We start from the raw sequence: 25,077 nt of genomic DNA on the forward strand, positions 1-25,077 counted from the left end.
ATACCCAAAAGGGTTGAAAGCTCAAACAAATACAAGTACATACATGTTCACAGCAGCACTATTCAAAATAGCCAAAAGGTGGAAATGGCCCAAGTGTCCATCAATGAATGAATGGATAAACAAACTGTGGTACTTATATACAATGGAGTATTATTCAGCCATAAAAAGGAACGAAGTACTGATACATGCTACAATGTGGATCCATTATGCTAAGTGAAAGAAGTCAGACACAGAAGGTCAAATATCGTATGATTCTATTTATGTAAAATATCCAGAATAGATAAATCCATAGAGACAGAATGCAGAACAGTCACTGCCAACTGCTAGGGGGTAGAAGAAAATGGGGAGCAACTGTAATGGATAAAGTCTGCCTTTTGGCGTGATGAAAATGTTCTGGAACTAGACAGAGGTGGTGGCTGCACAACACTATGATTGTACTAAATGCCAATGAATTGTCACTTTAAAATGGTTAATTTTATGTCAATTTCACCTCAATTTTTTAAAAACTTAGGGAAAAAAAACTGAGTCAGTTGTTAGAAGAACCAATTTCTAGACCCAGGTTCTAGGCCAGCAAATTATAGCTGACCTCTCTGAGCCTCAATTTCTTCATCTGTAAACAGGTTAGGAACAGATGATATCTAAGGTTCCTCTCATTAACTGGTGCTCTATATATGCAGTTCTGAATTTTTAAAGAATTGTATCATATAGGAATTTATCTGAAAAACAAAGCATGATGTACTGGTTAATGTTCTCAGCAATAGTTTTACAGGAAAGTCATCAGAAAGTTTAACAGGGCCAGCCCCGTGGCTTAGCGGTTAAGTGCACACGCTCCGCTACTGGTGGCCAGGGTTTGGATCCCGGGCACGCACTGACGCACCGCTTCTCCAGCCATGCCGAGGCCGAGTCCCACATACAGCAACTAGAAGGATGTGCAACTATGACATACAACTATCTCCTGGGGCTTTGGGGAAAAAAAAAGGAGGAGGATTGGCAATAGATGTTAGCTCAGGGCCGGTCTTTCTCAGCAAAAAGAGGAGGATTGGCACGGATATTAGCTCAGGGCTGATCTTCCTCACAAAAAAAAAAAAAAAGTAAGTTTAACAAAATTGCTTCTCATGATCACTTTAAATAAAAGTGGACATAAACATTAAAAGGCAATTCAATGAAGGCAATTCTGCAAGGAGTAAAACTAATGTGTTCTAAAATTATAGTTTTCTAGCAGTCAAACTATATCCAAGGATAGAAATTAGAGAATGTAATCACGATTATAAATAAACAAAAAAATAGATGAAATTAGAGAATCTAGAAGAAAGGCTGTATTAAATAACTCTTGGGTATTTTCCCCCAATATCAATTCTTTTGGGCTTTGAGAGGTAACTGAGTATCACATAGCCTGAGATCAATAAGTGTGGGTAGCCTATATTTCTGATTTAAAGTTAATCCATATGCACCTAAAAATCAGATTAGCCATAAAAACTAGAGCCTAATTAGTGTTCTCACAACCCTAGTTTTATAAGACGGCAGAGTATAGCAAAGCCAAATAAGCAAAGCCAAAATTTTCCTCAGGAGGCAACTTTTGGATATATTCCAACATAACAAATCTTGACCTGAGTTAGAATTTCCTACCATACAGTACAGTAGAAATAATTTTGGCCTAGAAAATGAAAGCCAAATGGTCAGCTGCCACAGCCATAGAACTATCTTAATAACACTCCTATGAATAGTCTGTATTGGTAAAACTCAACTGCGAAACGTACCCACGTAGATGACAGACAATTGACTTGTTATGCAGAGTTTTTTAATAAATGTCACTTGAGTTTTAGAAAAATGGGTACCATTCATATCCACCTAAACATCAGGTAAGTCAATGAATGCAATCCAAAAAGAGAAAAAGAAAATAAGCACCATTTAGCATAACTGCTCCTCAGTTTTTCTCTTGCTAAGCACATCTTAAAACTATTAATACAAAAGATACATATAAAAATGCATGTCACAACCCAGCTGTTAAAGTACCCTAGCCTAAATCCCCATGACCCATCATAGGCTTCTTCTAGTTGGTGTCACAGCCTCAAAAAGTTACTGTTAGTTCCATAATTCAAATGTATGTGAAATAAGGTCACTGTACGCAAAATCATCTAATTAAAAAAAGTATAAAAGCTTTAATCATGACATATATTTTGCTTAGTAAAAGCACATGGGCTTTAATTACTAGTTAACATGATATACTATAATTATGCAGAAGTCTTGTTTTCCACTTAGCATACAATTTTCTTATTTCTACATCAAGCTGTTACCAAATTTACTATTTACTACTTACCTTATTCTAACCAAAAATATACTGAAATTTTTTTATAATGTTTTGAATGAACTCTTCATTCAAAAGTAATTTCATAGTTCATTTGCATAACTAGGGTAGCTCCTGAAGACTACAAGTATTATACTTTAAAAAGCTTTCTTTAATTTAAAAATAATAAATTTGCTGCGTTGTTGACAGTGATGTCTGATGTTCTCATTTTCCAAGTTTAACAGTGCAAAAAATCAAGTTACATGTCACATTAATAAAATGAGTTGCAGTTAACCAATTTATTACAACAAATTTGAATCAGTGTAACAATTATAAATTTTTACTCCCATGTACAGTTATACTTTAGCTAATCCAGGCTGAGTGGTTTCTTTGTGAAACTCACTTCAATTCTCTATGCATAAAATTCTAATGTATAAATAAAGGAAGTTTGCCGAGGTCCCTCTTCACTGTTTCTAAGTCTATACCATTTCTTGTATGTTGAAAAAAATAAAATCTATCAATAGTTGCTCACAAATCTGGAACTGGGCAATTAAAATTGTTCCTAAAAAGTATCAAGTGTAAAAGTAAAGAAATAGTAAAGGTTTTGCCATTGTTAGGTACGGTAGAGTGTCAAATTCACGCAAGCGACACATCGGAGTGAGCAGAGCTATGCTGTGCAGAACTGACCAATCCTTGACACTCCAGAGCCTCCTCCTGCCAGTGTCAGAACAAACAGAACAGGCCTCTAACCACTCCCCTGGAAGTCTGTGGAACAACAGCTCAGAACTCTGGGCCTCTCCAAGGATATTGCACAATCAATCGAAACCCCTTAAAAAAGAAAAGGATGAAAGGCTAGGACTTCCTATGAAGTTCAACCCATCAAGTTCTAAACTGACTCCTGAGAACCATTCACCCAATTCCCAACTGTCATCCACTATGGGACTGCTGACTGTATTTTCCAGACTAATTCTGAACCCACTATGTCCTGTTATCTTTGGTCATCATCAAAAGATAAATTTATTAAGTTATCAGTCCTCTGCTGTACTCTAACCCCTGTACTGTTCTTGCTTTTTCCTCCTTTATCCAACTTCCCATTGCTTCCCTCCCTCCCAAAGCTTCCCTCTAGGTTTACACTGTTCTATGGTAAAAACAAACACATCTATATCCTGAAAAACTTCAAGTTAAAAAAACTTTTGCTTTAAGTAAAAGCTGCTTCTCCTGCAGCCCTCTCAAAGGGGGCTTATTCTTTCATTTATCATGTACCTCAACTTCATGATGCAGGGTCACAGTCCCAACCATAATTCCCAGCCGTTTCCTATAGAAACCCCTGTCCCTGTGCAATTCCTGCACATTAGAATTACCTGGGGGCATTTTAAAGTCCCACTGCCCAGATTACACCCTGTACAAATTAAATCAGAATAGCTGGGGACAGGAGCAAGCCATTAGAATCTCCACTGTGCAGCAAAGTTAGGCTAAGAGCACTAGTAGTTTGTAAAGTTCCCTGGCGAGTCCAATATACAGTCACAGATGAGAACCAGTGATCTCCAAGGCACTCCTAAATGTTCACTCAAAACTGTTGACACGTGGCACACAACCTTGTTCTCTATCCAAAGGACTACATAACCTTGAATTATTTCAACATACATATGGATAATCCATCTAACACTCTACTTTTAATATCATAAGCATTTCATCTCCACCAACTTTCAGTGCAACTCCACTTCAGCCACTATAAGACCACATTCTAGACTTCATTATCACCTTGTCTTCTCTAAATGGGAAATGTGAAAATTAACTCTTATTCTCTGACCACCATCTTCCAGCTCTAAATTTTATATCAACTGTATCTATTTTTCATTGTCATTCAGACAATGATTCTTCTACTTCTCCTTTTTCTGTACCTAGCCCACTTCTTTAGTCACTTCCCTATAGCTTGGACTCCATGGTTCACCATTTCAACCACTCTCTTGCCAATATCCTCATTTATCAAATTACGTTGGAATTGCGTGTTTATTTTCCTGTATATACCATATGCTGTAAGTCTCATGAGGGCATAAATTATGTACATTTTGTTCACCGATGTATTCCTGGTGCCAAGTATAACATTTGGCACATACAGTATGCTCTCAATAAGTATATACTGAATACACAGAACTTCTGATTAATCATCTAAATCAATGTTATATAGATAAAGAGTTTTTTCCCCAGTGATACTCTTCACCAGTTTATCTTCCTTTCTTATCATTAATTGGCATCTTAACACTTATGTTCCACTTGCCCTTGGTTTCTGTGTCAAATCAATTCACTGAGCTACTACTATTTACAGGGTATGGGAAGGAGAGAAGATCAGAGTACAAAGTGTAACAATAAACAAAAGCCAAGTGGAAAAATTAGATAAACACTTGCGAAATTTATCAAAGCGGGAAAAGATAATTTACATCACCACCTTTAAGAGTAATTCTTAAAAATTTAATAAAAATTCTCTCTTATGTGTGTTTAAACACAGAGAAAGGTAGGATATAAGTACTCAGATTGTTTTTAAAATGGAAAAAGCAAACAATACTTTTACTTTTTACTAAATACATTTTTGTACTGGTTTACTTTTCAAGAAGCACGTGATTTTTTAACAAAAAATATATTGCAAATAATACTTTGATTTTTAGATTGCACATACTTTTCCTAAAAAAGACACAACATATCCTTAACTCATTTTATTAACATTTAATTAACAGTCATTTAAAATATCTAAGTGAATATATTATTACTAACATTTATTTCTATCAAGCAATAATCATAAAGGCTGTCATAAAACTTGTACTCCACCAAGTGAAAAACATGAAACTAACATCCTGTTTGAGAAAGCAAGACAAAACAGTGGGTCAAATTATGGTAATAAGGAAAATGCTTAACATACACACGACCTTTAAAACAGATTTGCATATGGAATTAAAAAGAAAAAATAGATACGTATTTGCATATTGTCGAGGTTTAATTATTTAAGTAGTAAATAAAATTTTAAAATGTTTAATAAGAAGTATGGGGGCCGGCCCTGTGGCGCAAGTGGTTAAGTGCATGTGCTCCGCTGCAGTGGCCCGGGGTTCACCGGTTTGGATCCCAGGCACGCACCGACGCCCTGCTTGTAGAGCCATGCTGCGGCGGTGTCCCATATCAAGTAGAGGAAGATGGGCACGGATGTTAGCTCAGGGCCAATCTTCCTCAGCAAAAAAAGAGGAAGACTGGCATCAGATGTTAGCTCAGTGCTGATCTTCCTCACAAAAAAAAAAAAAAAAAAGAAGTATGACACTAAGAAGGGGGAGGTGACGAGGGCAGACACACTGCCACAAGCGACTGTTTGCAAAAAGGCAGCTGGACCATAAACAAATATGATCCTCAACAATATCAAGATCTGAGCTATGATTCCTAGACCTGGAGCGCTGCTGAAAGAACAAGCTACCCTACTAAGGGATCTCCAAAATTAAGACCAGAGAATCAGAATGTGCTGGGAGAAAAAATTCATGGATAAGCATCCCAATAATCATGAGAAAATGCAGCCAAGAAATCAGCAAGGAGGAGTAAGCAGATTACATAAACAGAGAAGGCAGGGTTGGAAATATACAGTCTCTGCTTTTAGAGGATTCCTCCTCCTCTGGGCGTGTGGCTACCATGAAGAACACTCACAGCAGGAAGACTGGAACACTGCAGAATTTTAGGTTTCTGTAGTTAGCTTCCCCACTACAGAGCAGAGTAGTTGTTAATTATCCAGCACTGCTACAATGTAAACCTAACCCCTCATGGTCCTCAAATTCTCCATAAAGTCTTCTATAAACACACACACACCATCTAGATGCGATAATAAAATTCATGAAAAAAATATTTTTTCAAAATTCAATTTGGGGAAAACTATAACGGCTTAATTTCAGTCCTAAATTATCTATTCATTTTGTCTTGCTTATGTGATACTTGATGCCATCTCCTGAAGCTAACTAAAGAAAATGCACTGCAAAATTTAAATACTTTTGGCATCAAAAGCACAATCAACAACAACAAAAAAAGATAAACTCGACTACATCAAAATTAGAAAATTTTGTGTGAAAGTGATATCGAAAAAAATGAAAAGACCCAACCCACAGAATGGGAGAAAGTATTTGTAAATGATAAATCTGATAATGAACCTCTACCTAGAATATACAAAGAACTGTTAAAACTGAGTAAGAAATAGACAAATAACCCAATTTTAAAATGAGCACCAGATCTGAATACACATTTCTCCAAAGAAGATAATGTAAGTGTTCATGAAAAGATGTCCAACATCATTATGCACTAGGAAACTGCAAATCAAAACCACTATATCACTTCTCATCCACTAGATAGCTTTAATCAAAAAGACAGATAACAAATATTCTTGAGAATGTGGAGAAATTAGAACCCTCCTATACTGCTGGTGGGAATGTAAAATGGTACAGCCATTTTGGAAAACAGTTCACAGTTCCTCAAAAGGTTAAACACAGAGTTGCCATATGATCCAGCAATTCCATTCCTAGTATATACCCTAGAGAATATGTCCATACAAAAACGTGTACACAAGTATTCATAGCAGCATTATTCAAAATAGCCCAAAAGTGGAAATAACCCAATATCCATCAACAGATGAAAGGATACACAAAATGTGGTATATCTATACAATGGGATATTATTAGGCAATACAAAGAAATTTGAAGTACTGATACATGCTACAACTTAGATGAAGCTTGAAAACATGCTAAGTGAAAGAAGCCAGTCACAAAGGCCAAATATTGCATGATTTCATTCATATAAAATGTCTAGAATAGGCAAATCCATAGAGACAGACAGGTTTGTGATAGCCTGGGGCTTGAGGGAGGGATTTGGGAGTGATGGCTAAAGCGTGAGGGTTTTCCTGTTTGGGTGTAATGCGTTCTACACCTTATTGTCGCAAGGAATGCACAACTGTGAATACACCAAAAGCCACTGAATTGTACACTTTAATTGGGTGAATTGTATGGTATGTGAATTATATCTCAATAAAGCTATTTTTTAACTTACCACTTACTAAACAACAAAGAAAAGTAAAATAAATAAGCAAAATAGGCTAAAGGATAGACACAGATCAAGGGAACAGATGCAGAAAAGGTACTACCTTCTTTAATGCAGTGGTTCCCAGCCAGGGGCAATTCTGCGCCCCAGGAAACATTCAGTAATGTATGGAGATATTTTTGGTTATCAAAATGGGGGGAGGGAGGGGTATCACAGAGGCCAAGGATGTGCTCTGTGCATCCTACACAGCATCCTAATGGACTGGACAATCACCCACAACAATGAAGAGGAGAAAGAGGATGAGAAAGAGGAGAAAGAAGAGGAGGAGGAGGAGGAGGAAGAAAGATGGAGAGATTATCTATTCTGGATAAAAGAGACATAACAATGATATTGCTGAATCAGATCCTGGTTCAAAGTGGGGAAATCTGAATATACTGAATATTGGATAACAGGGAATTACCAGTAGGTAATTTTATTAGGTGTGACAATAATGCTGTGGTTATATCAAAAAAAAATCCTTATTCTTGGGAAATTCATGAGAGTATTTTGAGAACTGACATAATACCTGCAATTTACTTTAAAATGGTTCAGCTACAACAACAAAAATGACACAAAGAATCAGACATAAAGCAAATATGACAAAATATTAACAAATCTAGACAATTTGTGCAGGGGTGCTAATCACAATATTTTTTTTAAGGTTTCTGTATGTTTGAAAGTTTGCATTATAAAAAAATGATAAAAATTACAAGTACTTTTCTCCTACAAAAATGACTCACGAAAATACCAAAAATATGCAGAAAACAGCTTGGAAATTCTGACTAAAAAAACGACAACTCATCACATAATCGAGGGACGGGAAAGGTCTTTTTTAAAATGGCAAAATCTATAGAAAAGGATTCACATATTTGACATCATAAAATTTATTTTTCATAGCAAAAAACTCAATAAAGTTAAATATATATACTTGTAAAAATATATGCACCATATACAACAAAAGGTTAAAATCCATAAGTAAAGAGATGCTATAAATCATTAAGAAATTGACTAGTACTCCAAAAGAAAAATAGGATAAGAACAGGTAATACAAAACAGAAAATACAAATGGCCAATAAGCATATGAAAAATTATCAACCTCACTATCAATCAAAAAAATCCAAACTTTAAAAGCAAACATATAAGTTTTCATCTATGTTACAAAGATGAAAAATTATGTCACATTTGCTCAAGATAAAAAAAGCTAAACATAAGATTAAAAAGTGTAAAGTATGCTGTTGATATTTGTTTTAACATACAATTTTTAATACAGTATTCATCTATTTCTATTTTATTAAATATATTTAATCAGGAATAGAGGGTCGGCCCCGTGGCTTAGCGATTAAGTGCGCACGCTCCACTACTGGCGGCCCGGGTTCAGATCCTGGGCGCGCACCGATGCACCGCTTCTCCGGCCATGCTGAGGCCGAGTCCCACATACAGCAACTAGAAGGATGTGCAACTATGACATACAACTATCTACTGGGGCTTTGGGGGGAGAAAAAAAAAAAGGAGGAGGATTGGCAATAGATGTTAGCTCAGAGCCGGTCTTCCTCAGCAAAAAGAGGAGGCTTAGCATGGATGTTAGCTCAGGGCTGATCTTCCTCACAAAAAAATAAATAAATAAATAAATCAGGAATAGAAGCTGAAATCAAATGCCTTCTTGGCATTTCCTATAATACTCAAGATTTTTTTCTCCACTGATCAATTAATAAAGTTCTGAGTTACAGCAACATATTTCTAAATAATCTTTGCATATCTGCAATGAATCTCAATTTTAGCATAGTCTTCCTTTAATGTACAGTCTGACATTAATCTATTTTACTTATAATTTTTACATGAGTATTCATAAATAAAATTTTTCTGTAAATTCATATTAAGTGAAGACAGGAGGTTACAAATTTGTGGGTATATATGATCCTGCTTTTTTTAAAACTGTACAAATATAACAGTATACTGAAGATAGGAAATGTTAATTGTAGTTATTCTGGGTGATGAAATTACAAGCGAATAAAATTTTTTCTTTATACTTAACTTTATGTTTCAAATTTTTATAAGCATCAATTATTTTAAAAACAACCCGCCAAAAAAAGCTATCTTCATTTGAAAAAGAAAAATAATTAGTTATGAATGCCTACATAAAGAAAGGAGAATCCTGTATAACCTACTTAAGGCTCAAACAAACAGAAACAAGTCTTTGAATTAAAATGGTATCATCTCTAACAGGTTATGCTACTCCTGTACCTAGAAGGTCAATGCGTACAGATAAAGAAAATAAAAGCTAGATTTCCACCTCCAATTTTTGAGAATTTAAAAAGGTTGACAATAATTACGTGGCTAGTAATTTTAATCAATTCTTAGGAGTAAACATACTAAAAATTGCATTTCTTATAAAACATCCAACAACAAAAATGATTTTTTAATTATACTTACATCATTTCTTTAAAAAGCTCCTCTCTGAACAAGGGAGACAGTTTTAATTCATTCCATTTCTTGAAACAACTATGGAAATGTTTAAATGGGGAGAGGGAATTATTCCACTATATTTTTCAAGGCCAGAAAGAAAACATCAAAAGGAAATTAAAATCTTAAGTGTTCAGATTTTTCAATAATTTTCTTCCTATTCCATAAATACCTTGGTTCTCTCTAAATCCTGTCACTATGACACTAAAATAAAATAAAATGTATTATTTTGATAAAATACGGTATTGCATTTGGCATTTCTAACCCAACAATCTATCTACTGCCTATCCAACTCTATTTGGGCCACATTATAGTACATAAAGATCTTCAAATATCAAGACCATTCTCAATCACTACCTCATAATGAAAAATAAGCTCGGTTACATGGTAATTCATCTTATGTTCCTTTAACAAAAGTGAATTAGAATGAATTTAATTTATACATCAGAAGAGTTCCATTCACAATAGTGTTCTTTTACCAAAGTACACAAAACTCTTACCACAGCAATTCAAGGGTACAAAAGCAAGATAAAACAGGCCATATTCATAAATGGACCTCTCCTCCCTCATTCAAATAGGACGAACAATACAAGAATACAAGTCTCAATATCCACAACTCAACTTTTGCTTTTCCCCATAATATATAACCCACGGGGAAATCAAAACAACATGAGCCTATCACAGTAGAGAGAGCTCTTCAATGCACAACACTGAACTGTTACCAATCTCCTATCTTTCCTTTCTTTCTTATGAAAAAGGACATCTTCTAAAACAATAATAGGAGCCATCATGTATTAAGTGCTTAGTACTGGATAGGACCTTTGCTAACCACTTTATATATCTAATTCTCACAACAACTCTATAAATTATATTACTAACTCTATTCCATAGATGAGGAAACAGCTAAGTCACACTGAGCTGGGCTTAAAATTCAAGCATGTTCTAAACCATTATTTTACACTGATTCTCAAGTAGGTTTTAAAAAAGGGAAGGGATAGCAAAATTCTGCACACAATATCTGAATAATCAAATAAAAGTGATTTATTAAAATTTAAAAATTCAATTTATCAGAAAAACCTGAAGTCACTAAACTGACACTAACATCTTAAAGTCCTTGGTACTCTTTAAGAATCTGATGTCAATTTTGTAGGTATTAGTATTCTTTATTAGATATTAATATTAGACAACTTTCAGGGTATGTTCTAGAGTTGGTACAGATTCAGACAAATTTCCTGCACATTCCTGAAGGCTGTACATTAACAACTGAATACCACAACAATGACTATGAAAGTACTACAAGATCCTCTTAATTCACACACAAAAAATAAAGCTCAACAGTGTTCATTAACTCAGAGATTATGAGTCTTTTTAATCAAGATAAATTCAGATTAAAGGCATAAAATTATAAAAGAAAATTGCTGTATTGTTTTAAAAATATATATAAACTGTTTTATTTGTTAGTCTTTTAAATTAACAATGGAAAATATTCTTAAACTCATAAGTGGAGTGTAACTTAAAAAATAAAAGTTAAATTCTCTATTGTGGCCTGTTGAATTTATTTGAGAGGGAGAGGAAACGGTTGGGGGGGAAAGCCTGAGAGAGCAGGTTGCAGGCCTAAAGAGAGGAGAATAATAAAAGACAAAGGCAGGAGAAAAAAAGCAACACATCCACAAAGCAACAGTGACAAGAAGATAAAAATAAGTATAGAAAGGAAAACAGACACATACAGATTCACCCACAAAGGATCATGAAGCATAATCTCCAGCTAAGTAAAATGTTATTAAAACACAAACACCCCACTCCTTGAGTATAACAGTGTAGTGTACTATCACATGAGTGCAGATAAGCAGCTGTTGTATAAAGGGATTTAAATAATTTATATGCTTAATATCCATATTTAGATTTATCAGTACTAATTTTATTTGTAATAACTTAGCCCTAAATCCTTTTCTTAACCCACTACACAGTACTAACACCAATCAAACAAACTACATATTTTTTTAAACTGAGGACTTGAACATTCCTCACCTTTCTATTCCCTATAAAAGGAACAATTCAACAGAAGACCTTATATAAATTTAGAGCTACTTTACATAAAACTTTATCAAATTGAAAAGAACCATAGTACTTTCTGTAGCAGAAAATTATATAAACTGGCATTTTTAAAGCATAATCTGAGATTATACTACAATTTTTCCCTTTCACTTCATCTACAGTAAAAGCTATAATGGCCAGAAGAAATACAGTGGTTAGTCAAAAGTTCTAGTTATGATCAATTCATATTATACTTCATATTATACCATATGTCACCTCTCTTGATTTCCTCCTGAAATTCAGTCTAAATCTAGCTCTTAATGCAATACATAAATTAGAAAGTTAGGAAAAACTGAGATAGAAAGTAAGGGAAGAATTAGATCATCTGGATTAAAGAGGATTACTTTGTTTAATTTGACATTTTAAAACTTCCTCAATGAAACAAAGACAGAACAGAGAAAACTTCAAACATTAAATTCTAAGTTATGACAATAAACCACTTGCTATTTACATCTGAGGAAACTATTTATCGAGCATCACCGTAGGAAATACTGTGCACAGTACTTAACTTGTGTTATTTCACTTAATACTTATAACAATCCTGTGGGGTAAGTACCATTAATTTACAAGTTACACAGATGAGAAAACTGAGGCTCAAAAAGCTTATTAACTTTCCAAGGTCAAAACGCTCTAAAGTGACAAAACTTAGATTCAAATCCAAATAATATGACATCAGCCATTATTCTTAACCAAAAGCATACAGTCTTCTTCAGAAACTAGCAATGTTCAATTTGTGATTAGAAAATATATATGTGTATGTGCATGTATGTGTAGAGAGAGAGAGAGAGAAAGATGATTAAGACTCTGAGTCCCAGTACAAAGACAACCTCACTAACTTTGTTCGGTAGTCCTATAAATTTTGCATTAGTGCCTACTATTTGACTGACTATTCTGAACTACCAGACCTAACTTGTAGAGCTTTTTGATTCATAAAATATATTTTTAATAAATTGTAAAATACTCTTTAAGCCTAATGGCTTTTTCTAAAATTATTATGTAATCAACAGACCCACTATTCGTAAAGTACATTATTTCTGTTTCTTTTCCTCTATCTTTGTTGTGTTCCATCTTTCAAGTTGTCACCAACCTCCTAACTTAGCCCATTTCCTCTCATTCTGCTAACTTTTACCAGGATTGGACTAACGCAACAGTTTTTAAGTGTGGAGCACTTAGGTACTACTCAAAACAAAAAGCATCAGACATTAGTAATTAACATTGGATGTAAAAGGAGCTGATCGTATTAACAGTTGCAACCTGATTAAACACTCAAAAAATTCTGAGGAAAAAAATGCCATCTCAAACTCAGGAAGAGGAATCAAGAACAAATTCTGAAGTACAATATTATGACTTGAAGAAACATTGGATAAAACATAGTCTCTTAAAATCAGACCATTATTTCCCAAAATGTATATAATAACTAAAGTGAGGTGAAATTTTATTTCATACTTAACTCTTCCATTAAAACTGTACAACTTCAATCAGTTTTATAATTTCCAAGCCTCAAATGATGGCGAATCCAAAAGCCATTCTCCACACATGCATGGCGTCACACAACTCTAGCCTGAAAATAAAAGAAGTCACAATACAAAGAATCACATATTCTCTCCTGCGCCAAACCACAACCAGGCCAAAAATAGTTCCAGGGTTCCAAGAGCAAAACTTATTCAGGTTTAAACGGAGTAACATCCAAGGACTCCCCAACAATGCAGGGCTAAGGTCAAAAGCAAAGCAGGATTCACCTTAGGGGTTTCACCAATGCATCAGAATTAAAAATATCCCTCAGGAAACTGGAGAAAACAGTGCAATAAGCCAACAATGATTAATTATTCCAGTTGATATATATGAGCCTCTCATACTAACTTAAAGATAATTAAATCAGTCCAATTTTCACAGCTGAATACAGTAGAATCATTTTATTGAACTTTTCTGGTACATATTATTTTTGAATATACAATGGAATTATAGATGGATGAAATGATCTAACAACACTCTCTTGTCTGTAACAGTGACATTAAGAGGCATTTTAGTCAAGAGATTGAGGTAGCAGCTGCCCTCCTTGAAAATGTACCCCCAAAATTTCCAACTTTTTGAAATCCATAACCAAATTTTATTCATAGAGTACTTGCAAACCTTCAAGATAGCATTAAAGGTCATACTGTGAAACACTCAACAAAGAATCAGAAAAATCAGCATTATCGTACTATTAAAAACAAAGCTTTCTTTAAGTTTATCTAGTTCAGGAGTACAAATGTTAAGTGGTATACATGAAATCATAATAAAAATCAAGTAATAATAGATACAAGATAAAATCCAAGTTGTTCTTGCATTTACAATTGGTTATATGTAAATAACATCAATCTAATTAGATTTTCCCTGTAGGAAAAATTAAGACAGAATTACATTCTAACTAAAAGCCTAGTTAGTGTTCAACTTTCTTTGTCAAACTTTCTTTCATATTTTGTGATCCCAAACACAATATTCAACCACAGTGTACTATTAAAAAATTTCTAATGGACATAGATAATAACTAATCCTTGAAGGGTAATTAATGTGATAGTTTAAATTTATCATAGACAATTTTTGTCTTAGTAATTTTTCACTTTTATCTTAATTTTACTGGAGGGATCATTCAACATTCATTCAACAGATATTTAATGAGGACTACTAAGTGTCAAGCTCTGTTCCTGGCACTGGGATACAACTGCAAGCTCCATCTTCAGGAATTGACATTCTACTAGGGAAGAAACAGAAAACAAGCAAATAAATGAATATACAGTATACGGGAGTGGGAACCATTACTTCCACACTTCTACCAGGGTAATAATGGAATTCAGCAGAGTCTTTCGGTAAAATTTGGTAGACCTCTTAAGGAGATTAAGGAGTCTTTTCAGGAAAAATAATGACAAATTCACAGATTTTTTTGCATCTCTGTCCTCATTTTTCATTTTTTTTTCACTTCTTGCTGTGAATTAGCTTGGAGCAAATAGTAGAGATTGGCTGACTCTCCAGTGGCAAGGAGAAGCTCATTTTAGAGCTGCCATCTCATCCAAACTGGTAGCTTTACTGGGAGTTATAAAGCTAATGCAAGTAATTACATTTTAATTACATTCTCCAACGTTTCTTCCTCTTAATTTCTCACCCTTTAGTTATGTTGTTTTATTCTGACAAAAGGCCTCAAGGCTTTGGCTGAATGATGGCCAAACTGGCACAACTGAACTCTGATGGTGAATTTTCTGAGGGCAGGTCCTAGGCCTGACTCACCACCTCAGCATCAGAATTTAGCATATGCCTACCACACACTAGGTGTATTTGTGTTTGGTGAACAAACTAATCCACAAAAATTAATCTGCAATACAAGTTATAACCAAAGCCTTATAAAAATTATCCTAAACAACAGCTTCTCCTTTTAAGAATTTTCCAGGATTTTAAGACTTCACCAGGGTTGATTAAAAATAAAAGATTTCTTCCCCCACAAATATTTCAGAATATGTAGTACACACAAATGACTGCTAACTCTCAAATAAGTAACCTTTTTCAAAATACTTTTTGGAACTTCCTTTCAGAAATTCCTTGGAATCAGCTTACCAACCACACAAGAAACTATCCTCATTACTAGTTTGCAAGACATGCTCTCAGCCTACTTTTTTTTCCTTACACTTCTTTTAGACTATCCCTTGCCTCCCCCTGTAACTACACCAATGGCCAGGGGATCTCCCCTCTTTCTCCTGTGATCTACCTACCCACTGAGAAGCTAGTGAGCCATAAAGCTAGATGGAGCCCACGATTTGAATTCATATCAGTGCAAGGCATATAGAGAAAAAACCTGATGTATTAACCACTAATAAATGTGTAACTACTGACAGTTTACAAAGAGTTATATCCTCTATCATTTTATTTGATCTTCACAACAATGTGAGAGCAGCTAGGAAGGTGCTATTATAGTCCCAATTTTACACAGGAAACTAAGGCTCAGAAAGTTCAAATAACTTCCCTAATGTCACACCATAAATAAGTGGTAAAGTTGGGACTCATCCTTACAATGCTTAACATATAGGTCATTTGTGTGTTGCCTCACAACTGTGGTAGGTATAATTTGATGATAGACACAAGTACACATCACCATGGCTCCAGTCTATTTATTCACTCAATTTCAACCACTTCTTAAAATGATAAAAAAGTGTAAGAGCTGTCCACTTGCTTTAATTCAAAGTTTCCTCCCCTCATAAATATTTAAGGCATTGTAATATCAAAATTAAACCTGACTGGGGGCCAGCCCCATGGCCTAATGGTTGAGTTCGGTGCGCTCTGCTTCGGTGGCCTGGGTTCACTTCCCAGGCGCAGACCTACACCACTCATCAGCGGCCATGCTGTGGCGGTGACTCACATACAAAATAGAGAGCTCAGGGCGAATCTTCCTCAGCAAAAAAAAAAAAAAAAAAAAAATTAAACCTTACTGAGAAACAGAAAGTTAATTTTAGATTACCATCAATTGAGGGGGCACTTGGTCTATGAAACCACAGAATTTCAAAACAATTTAAAAAGCCATACCCTGAGAACCTCACTCAGGGAATGCTATAAAGTTACTTAGCTTTGCCATCAAATGGCTAGTTAATGAGCGGCCAGCACTGGACTCTTCCCCACAATACAACCTATTTTATTCCTCTTCCAGAAGCTCATGCTCCCTCCTTTCCCATTATTACTCAGCTAACACAGCTTAGTTGATTCTACCTAAAGCAATTCTATTTCAAACCTCCTCTCATACCCTTTTTCTTCTCCCTTTATGAGAATTCTCTTTATTCCATATTTAAACTAGAAATGATGCTAAACCTAAGTAAGCATGAGTACATCTAATAATATGATTAAATTAAGGCATGAAGCACCCTTTATAATCTGCAAAAGTCTATATATATGCTAGTAGTTACTACATGAAGAACTGAAAAGCTACACATTTTGCAGTGGCCTTATGATACACAAACCAATGCCTTAAATCTTTAAAACTACAAGCATTTCTACTTATTTCCTAGCCCTTCTCCCAAATTTAATTCCATATTTCCTCAAATAAAATAAAAGTAATTTTATAAACTTGTAGCAATTAATGCAACACTTTTAATCATAAACATACAGTGGACTAGTTAAGGAACTATCCTTTGTCAATTTCTATGGAAAGCTGGTCAACAAACTTTGGAACAAACCATCTGAACACTAGAGTCATATATATTGGTATCTCCCTACCTGGGATGCCCAAGGATAGTTACAGAAATCTAAAACCTCTATTTTAATATTTTGAAATGCCTCTATAAAGTTGTAGGGCTTAACTAAAAAATCACACCTATTTCTTTTGTTTGCAATTCTATCATCCAGCTAGTAGCTGCTGATCAGAAGTGATGAACAATGGGTATATGTGTGCTGGATTAATAAAATATAATGAAAATAATTACTAAATAATTTTACTAAATTATTTTAGTAATTTAGTATTTTAGTAAATTTAGTAAAAATTACTAAAATAAAATTACTAAATAAATAATTACTAAATAATTTATTTATAAGCTCTCTGAAAACTTGGAACCAACTGGGGAAGAAAAAAACAAAGGCCCTTTAAAATTCTTAAGAAATGGTTGGCAATATTCAACTCGGCTTGTCAAAAGACGCCTAACAATGCTGTGTGTAGTGTCGCAAGCTGGCCTTACTCTAAATAGTGATGTCCTTCCACTCCCCTTATGAAATCTCTTTCCTACCTCTTAACATCCTTTGAATGCCAATGGCCCTATGGTTCTTGTTCTGGTTAGCAGCCTTTACAATGTCATTAATTAATTATTAAAGAAATAGCTCATGTAGTTTAAGGAGTAATCCATCCCAAGAGTATTTCTATTAACAAATATATTAATCAAAAAAATCAAGTCATAATTTTTTACTAAGCACTTATTATAGGTAAGTGTGTGTGTTGAAAAAGAGCCCTGAAAGTCCAGAGACCCTTCCTCGACGCACAACTCATCACATCTCAGGTTTCCCAAAGTGAAATAAAAGAAACTCTCTAAGTCTCTGTATTAGGGTTCTCCAGAGAAACAGAACCAATAGCAGATACATATATATATATATATATATTTTTTTTTTTTTTAAGGAGATTTATTATGAGGGATTGGCTCACACAATTATGGCAGCTGAGAAGCCCCAAAATTTGCATCTGCAAGCTAGAGACTCAGGAAAGCCACTGGTATAATCAGTCCAAAGGCCTGAGACCAATCAGTCCAAAGGCCTGAGACCCAAGGGAGTTGACAGTGTAAATCCCAGTTCAGGGGCAAGAAAAGATGAAATGAGATGGCCCAGCTCAGCACTTAGGCAGAAAAATGAATGCGGGGGGGGGGGGGGGGGGGGGGGAATTCCTCCTTCCTTCACCTTTTGTTCTACTCAGGCCCTCAATGGACTGGATGGTGCCCACGAGAACACCGGGGAGGGCAATCTACTTTAAGGAGTCCTCCAATACAAATGCTAATCTCATTCTCAACCAGAGAACACACCCAGAAATAATGTTTAATTTGGGCACTTCGTGGCCATCACAGTCTCTATGGTTAAACAACTTTGCAATATGATGCAAATTCTATCACCTTCTTTGATAGTAAATTACCTATCAAAAGCTATGAGAAGTCCTAAAGAGAAGAAACCTATTTAACTTCCTTCTGGCAAATATCTTTCAAATTTATTTGAACCATAAAATAATAACCTTAATAGCTTTTAAAACATCAAAAAAAATTTAAAAGTGTGTTTGATGAAAATTCACTGTTAAATTATTTCATTATATTCTAATGCTGTGAAAATTCAGATTAATTGAAACAAATTATCAAGTAAACATCCCATACCTTAACTAATTCTGATACATGGAAGTTCACTCTTATTAAAAAAGGGAGGGGGGGGGTGTGTGTGTGACTGATTGAGTGGGTTTTAAATGAATAATTTTCAAGTATACTATAACAAATTTTTTGCCAAATGTTGTAGCAGTAACATTAACAGTAAGACATCCAACAGGGGCAAAGACAGTAAAAGGAAAAAAAATGTAACTGGTCATTAAAAAAAGAAAAACTCTCATCCCTGTACAGAAAATGCAAAAGACGCAAATACACAGATATGGCTAGTAAGTCTTCTACATATTTCAATTGTACTTAGATTGAAAATAATACAAATTGAAGCCAAAAAGCTTAAACTGAGAACTACGTTAACTCCTCTTTACTTAAAAAAAAAAAAAAGCAAGACAACCTACTGGGCCTGTACTTTCAATTCACAGAAATCTATCATATTTCACAGGTCTCAAAGTTCAATGTACATAATGATTTGCTCAATCGAGAAATCTTCCCTTTTAGCTTAACTTAATATAGCCCTTAACTGATCACTTGGAGGGTTTCTCATTTCTGAAAAGGTTTCAAAGAACATTTTGACAAAACACAAAACTGAAGTTTCATATGAATGTTTACCATCACTGTTATTATTATGTATCTATATACTCAGCATCCCCACCTTGGTTTAAAAAAACCCTAAAAATCATATAGTGATGATTATCAGCTACAAAAAAACTTAATGATGTGTTCCATACTGAGCCACAAAAACAGCACACAATTTGGAATAAGAGGAACTAGGTGTGACTCCCAGCTCCACCACTTGATACATGATTTTAAGCTAGCTATTTTAACTTTCAATCTCCATCTTCTCATCTGGTTAATGGGGATAATATCAACTACCTCAATGTTGAGAAGTAAAATAACCAAGTAGATAATACAATTCACCACTTTCTGAGCACAGTATACGCTTGCTGAACATGAGACTCTTTTGTAAAATAACTCATGATTATACATTTTGAGATCTAACAAACTAAATCACATCCCCTAAAACCTGATGATCTAAGCTAGTACTAAGAGAAGCAGTAAAAATGAGTCCCACACTCCTAATTTTTTTAGTAATCAATATTGAGTAAAATTTCATGTCTAAAATATTTCAAAATAGGGCTCTCTCTGAGCCTTGTTTAAAAAAAAAAAAAAAAGCTAAGGCAAAGCAAAAAGCCTTTCTCAAGTAATGATATTTTTCAGTTTACCTACTGACAATATTCAGACAAAGATGTAGTATATTCTAAAATCTATCAGGAAAGCTGAAAACTACTCATTGAAAGCAAAATGGTCTGAGTACTGAGAGTCAGGAAATGGGAGTCTAGTTTTCACCTTTGCCACTAATCATTGTTTGACCTTGGACAAGTACTCGGGGCTTGAGTTTTATAATCTATAAAATGACTACTAAAAACCATAGATAAAATCCAAGTACCATGTAATCTGGCCCTTACTTTGGAGAGGCAATCCAGCGTAGTGGTTAACTGAATGGACTTGGCAGGGACCACACGGTTGGAACCCTGGCTCTGTCACTTACAAGGTGCGCATGGTACACATGCACAAAGCACTAAAGTACATCCTACTTACTACTATCATTGACTTATTGTTTAAAATATTTCATTGAAACATGAAATTATTTTAAAATACAGAAGCTTAGAAAGTTCAGTCTTTCCAAATCAAGACACTATCATTCTACTAGCAGACACCGACTTCGGATGAAAGCATTACAACTCTTTAAAACAGGCTAACCTAAGCCAAGTTGAACCAAAAGATCATCTCACAAAATATTGTACATTAGAGGCACTCAAAACTTTTAAGGCTAATTATTCCCACCCAAAATATCACACTGAAGGTTAAAAAATAGAACTTCTGCTACTTTTAAGTCTTTTTTTTTCTTAACCTACTACTGCTACTGACAACAGAAGCTTATGATATATGATAATCTCTGGGAAATAAACTCCAGGAATGAAAAAAACCTGTGGAATTTAGAAATATAAAGTGAACTACAAACTACTAGAAATAAGTAGTTCATGAGTTAAAATCAACCAGTAAGTACCTACCAGACACATCATATGCCAGGTTCTGTGTAGATTATTAAGTACAAATACCAAAGGATGAAGCTCCTCAGAGTTACTCAAGTTGGAAAGTCAAGTAAGTCCTTTATTAACATATTTGCACACAACAAAAGCCACTCATCTACAAACGTTTTTATTTCCCTTTTGGCCCAAGTAGGAATACTTCTCATTGCCCATTAAAGTTATTTCCTATCCTTAGTTCAGCCCACAAAGATACCCAAACTAGTCCCTGACAGCTGACATCGGAATCCACAAAGAACTTCAAGTGAGCAGCCAAGCTATTTCCTCAAATCCACACGCTTCAGAATGTATCTTCAATGACGCCTACACCAGTATATACCACAACACATAACTGTGTTAACTTGGGTTAAGTACCTAGTTACATCAATTTAGTTCTTCCCCTTGAAGTATTGCTAGCAAAGGCAACCTCTACTTCTGCAAAAAGTCTGCTTTTTGCAATGGACATCAGGCACTAGAAAAGGGAAACTGATGGGCTAGTCATAGCTGCCCTACTTCCATTTCAGGTCTAAGAAAAAAAACTGTTCCACACAGAGTACCAAGGGAGCCTCACGCAAATCAAGAGGGTAGATGAGAAACTGAACTTTCTGATTCCCACGATTTAAGCGAAAGGTGACAGGGTGTGGGAGGGGGGTGATAGACCTGAGCTATTCCAAGTGTCGCCTGAGGAAAAAGAAGACCCACTGCACGAAGCAGTCAAGCTAGCGGGTGGGGGAAAAAACCGGTCTGGCCGAGTGACAAACCCAGGATGCTGACCGAGCTGGGAGGTGGAGGGGCCTGGAGGCCAGGGACCGGAGAAGGGAGACCTCGGGCAAACAGTAGGGGAAGAGGAACCAGCAGCAACGCAAAGAGACCAGCGCTGCCACAGAGCAGCGTGTAAGGGGACATCACGAAGGGAGCGATGAGTTAGGAGGCAGCGACAACAGGAAGGAGACCAGTGCCAGGGGCGACGGGCAAGTGGCAGCTGCGAAAGAAGAGGCACAGGCAGCCGGAGGTGGTGGGACTCGGTTGAGTCAGCACGGCTCCTATTCAGGGGGCACTTGTAGGATACCCGCTGCTCCTCGGGCCCCGGGGCCCGCTGCGGAGGGTCGGGCCTGCCAGCGGGAGAAACGAGGCTCTCTGACGGGCTGGCGCCGGCCCCTTCCCCATTTCACAGGTAAACACTGGCCGCTGTCGCCGCTTACCTCTGTTAACATTATTATACCCCGGGGAAGTGAGCTCCTCCCTAGCCTCGCCGCATGGCAACAGCCGTGGCAGCAGCGAAAACTGCCCGAGCCGCCGCCAAAGGCGGCAACAGCTCCGTCAGTCCTCTCCCGGGCGGCGGCTTTACTCGGCTTCGCTGGCTTCCCCCCGGCCCGGCTGCTCGCGACGGACGCGCCGCCATCTTGGAAGAGCGACGTCCGCGTCTCCCCGCGACGTGCGCTCCCATTGGCGGGCGCAGGAGCCGCCGGCGTCTCGTGACCGCCTCCATAGCGCCGGCGCGCGGGGAAGCGAAGGCGGGTGTCCTGCGGCCCTCTCGGCGCCGGCGGTGAGGCGCCCGGGGGTGGGCGCCCAGATCGACTTGGGACCGCCGGGAGTGGAGAAAGGCCCCAGCGCAGGGTCGAGCCGAGAGCTGGCGCGCGCGCCGTCGGGGGCCGCTCGTCCTCTACCGCACGCCGGGGTCGGTCGGCCCTGGGTTGGAGCGAGAGCGACGGAGGCCCAGCCTTCGACTGATGGCGCCGCGGACCTCGCGCCTCTCGGGGACAAGGCGGCAGATGTCCTGTAGAAAAACCTCCCTCTCGCATTTCCCTGGTCCCGCGGCGACCGAAGAGCACGCGGGAGGTTTGACTTCCTCCGCTGTCTGGGGCTTAAAGATGATCTGAAACTGCTCCTCGCGCAGTCCCTCTCTCTATCTAAACTTTGACAGAAACTTTCCTTTGTCCTTACCGATCCTCAGCGAGTTCTCTACTGGGGTGCACGACAGGTTGTAGAAGTGATAGAGGCATATCAGTTTTACCGTGATCCTGGCAGTTAGGACTGTCGCTGATTAGGTGATTGGCCAACACCTGCATAACAATGACGACTTAGTTTTGCTTCTAGTAAGAAACTTCTAAAAGAATTAAAGCCACTCTTGCCTTTTAACTGCCTTCTCTACAGCTTTATTGGCTTTTTGATACAATGTGTGTGTATATCAGCAAATTTCAGCAGGTGTCGTAAATAGTCCCAACTTAAATGGGACTGAACTCTGGAACGCAGTGTGCATAGAAGCTCCTGAGACTGACACCATTCCGAACCTACCAGTAGATGAGCTACTGTGTGTGGACTTAGAGGCAGTCACTTCTCCCTGAATTATAATGCAAGTAGTTTACCTGAACCTGCTGTGAAAGTATGTTACCCTGTTGTATGTTAGAAACCAGTTTCCAAGGAAATTGAAGAGTAAATTTTCAGATTTGACATGCAGAACCCTTTCACGTGTTTTTTAAAAGTACAAAGGCATTTTGGAAAAGTAAGGCCAGTAATTCCTTCCCTTTTATCGGAGTCTCCCCCACTTCTTCCCCGCCTTCGTTAACAATAGTACTATTGTGTAAAATGAAATTTACTTAATACATTACTCTTAAATTCTCAAAACATTAGGTAAAGGCATTGCAAACTTTGTGTTATTTCTGTTCTGTTGTGTCCTCACCAAGGAAACAAAATGGTTCATTTAGGTAGGACGGCAGAAATTCAAGAAAAATCTTGATTTTACTCAATTCAACTAATTGAGGCAAAGTAGTTTTTGTTGTTGTCTTAGTCTACAACTAATATATAATTTCCGTATTGCTGGGCCAGCAAAATTCTGACCTCTGCGATACAATAAGATGTGTTACTAGTATTGACAGATTAAGGGATGAACAGGAAATAAGATTGGAAATACTATCTGGAATAAGATATTAAAGGAAACTAAGAGATACTACAGACGACAAGGAACCTGGAAAAAGATACTGTTCCAACCTGTAAATAAGAAAACAGAGGAGTCTCATTAATTAAGATACCAGCTAGTGAATTAAAACTAATTTAGGTGTCTGGCCTGAGTATTTCATTTTCTTCGCATATTTTTCTCATTTCAGAAGCAAGGCATTTTCACTTATTTTAAAGGTGGTAAATTAAGTGTAGACAACTTGAGGTTTGTACCAACCTATAATATGACATAGATATGCTTTCAACATTTAGAAGTTTGTCTCTAGATCTAGGAGCAAGCCAGAATCATTAGCTCCCAGTTTTCTCAACCAGAATATTTTCTGTGACCTAAAAAAAAAATTTATTCTAGCTAACCTCCCAAGTCCCATCCCACATTCACCTGTCTGACCTCATTTCTACTAAGAACTTGGTTCCAGCTACCCTGCTCCTATGTCAGCCCTGGGGCCTTTTTGTAGTGACTGTTCTCTTTATCTGGAAGAATCTTTCCACTAGGTATCTGCATGGCTAGATCCCTCACTTTTGTCCCATATCGGCTCAAATGTAACCTTTTTCAGCTGTGCCTACTCTGACCATCCCATTTAAAATGTTGTGCCTCCCCGGCATCCTCCTTTCCTTGCTTCAGTTTTCTTTGTGGCACTTCACCTTCTAACATAATTACTTACTATTTTTGTTTCTTAATGTCTGTCTTCTCTTCACTAGAAGGTAAGCTCCACGAGGTCAGGGATTTTTCTGTTTTGTTCAACAATGTTTTCTCAGCACCTAGAATACTAGAATAGTGCATGACACATAGTAGACACTCAATAAATATTTCTTAAATGGGTGAATGTTTCCTAAAAGACTCCAAAAGGAAAAGGCCTAATTAAAACTGATAAAACAAAATCCTTGTTGTTGAAAGGTTTTATTTTTAATTAGTCATTGTGTGTTCTTATCTTGCAATTACAGAGGAATTACTTTTACTGGAGAATGTAAAGCTGGAGAAAAGTTTATGAAAGAATTGTGAGCTATGCCTTTCCCTTCACCTTATATCACTGCTAATACTTTCAATGGTGGTAATGGGGTGGGGGGGGATAATGAATGTTAAAAACAAACCTTATATATATCTTGGGTATGAGTCAAAGTTAATTTGCTAGCAAGGGAGGCAACAAAGTGAAGAAGGTATGTCATTTCAGAGAGTTATGGAAATTGAGGAGTTATATAATTGGGAAAGAGAATGCTTACAGAAGCAGCTAGCTTGAAAAAAAAAGAAGCACCT

General features: G+C 36.7%; 1 protein-coding gene across 2 annotated transcripts in view; it reads right to left on the bottom strand.

Moving 5' to 3' along the window:
• Nucleotides 1-22,826, bottom strand: part of SNX13 (sorting nexin 13) — a 129,065-nt gene extending 106,239 nt beyond the window's left edge. The window contains exon 1 of one of the 2 annotated variants that reach the window (XM_087428153.1): nt 22,073-22,826. In XM_087428153.1, the coding sequence (XP_087284279.1) occupies nt 22,073-22,672 (600 nt within the window). In that variant the 5' untranslated portion in view covers nt 22,673-22,826. The remainder of the gene's footprint in view (nt 1-22,072) is intronic. The other variant, XM_004418952.3, reaches the window with a different exon arrangement.
• Nucleotides 22,827-25,077: the final 2,251 nt, after the last annotated feature.

The sequence above is a fragment of the Ceratotherium simum genome, chromosome 1 (assembly GCF_057802395.1).
Source record: "Ceratotherium simum simum isolate JZ-2026a chromosome 1, ASM5780239v1, whole genome shotgun sequence".
In the NCBI taxonomy this organism is placed as follows: Eukaryota; Metazoa; Chordata; class Mammalia; order Perissodactyla; family Rhinocerotidae; genus Ceratotherium; species Ceratotherium simum.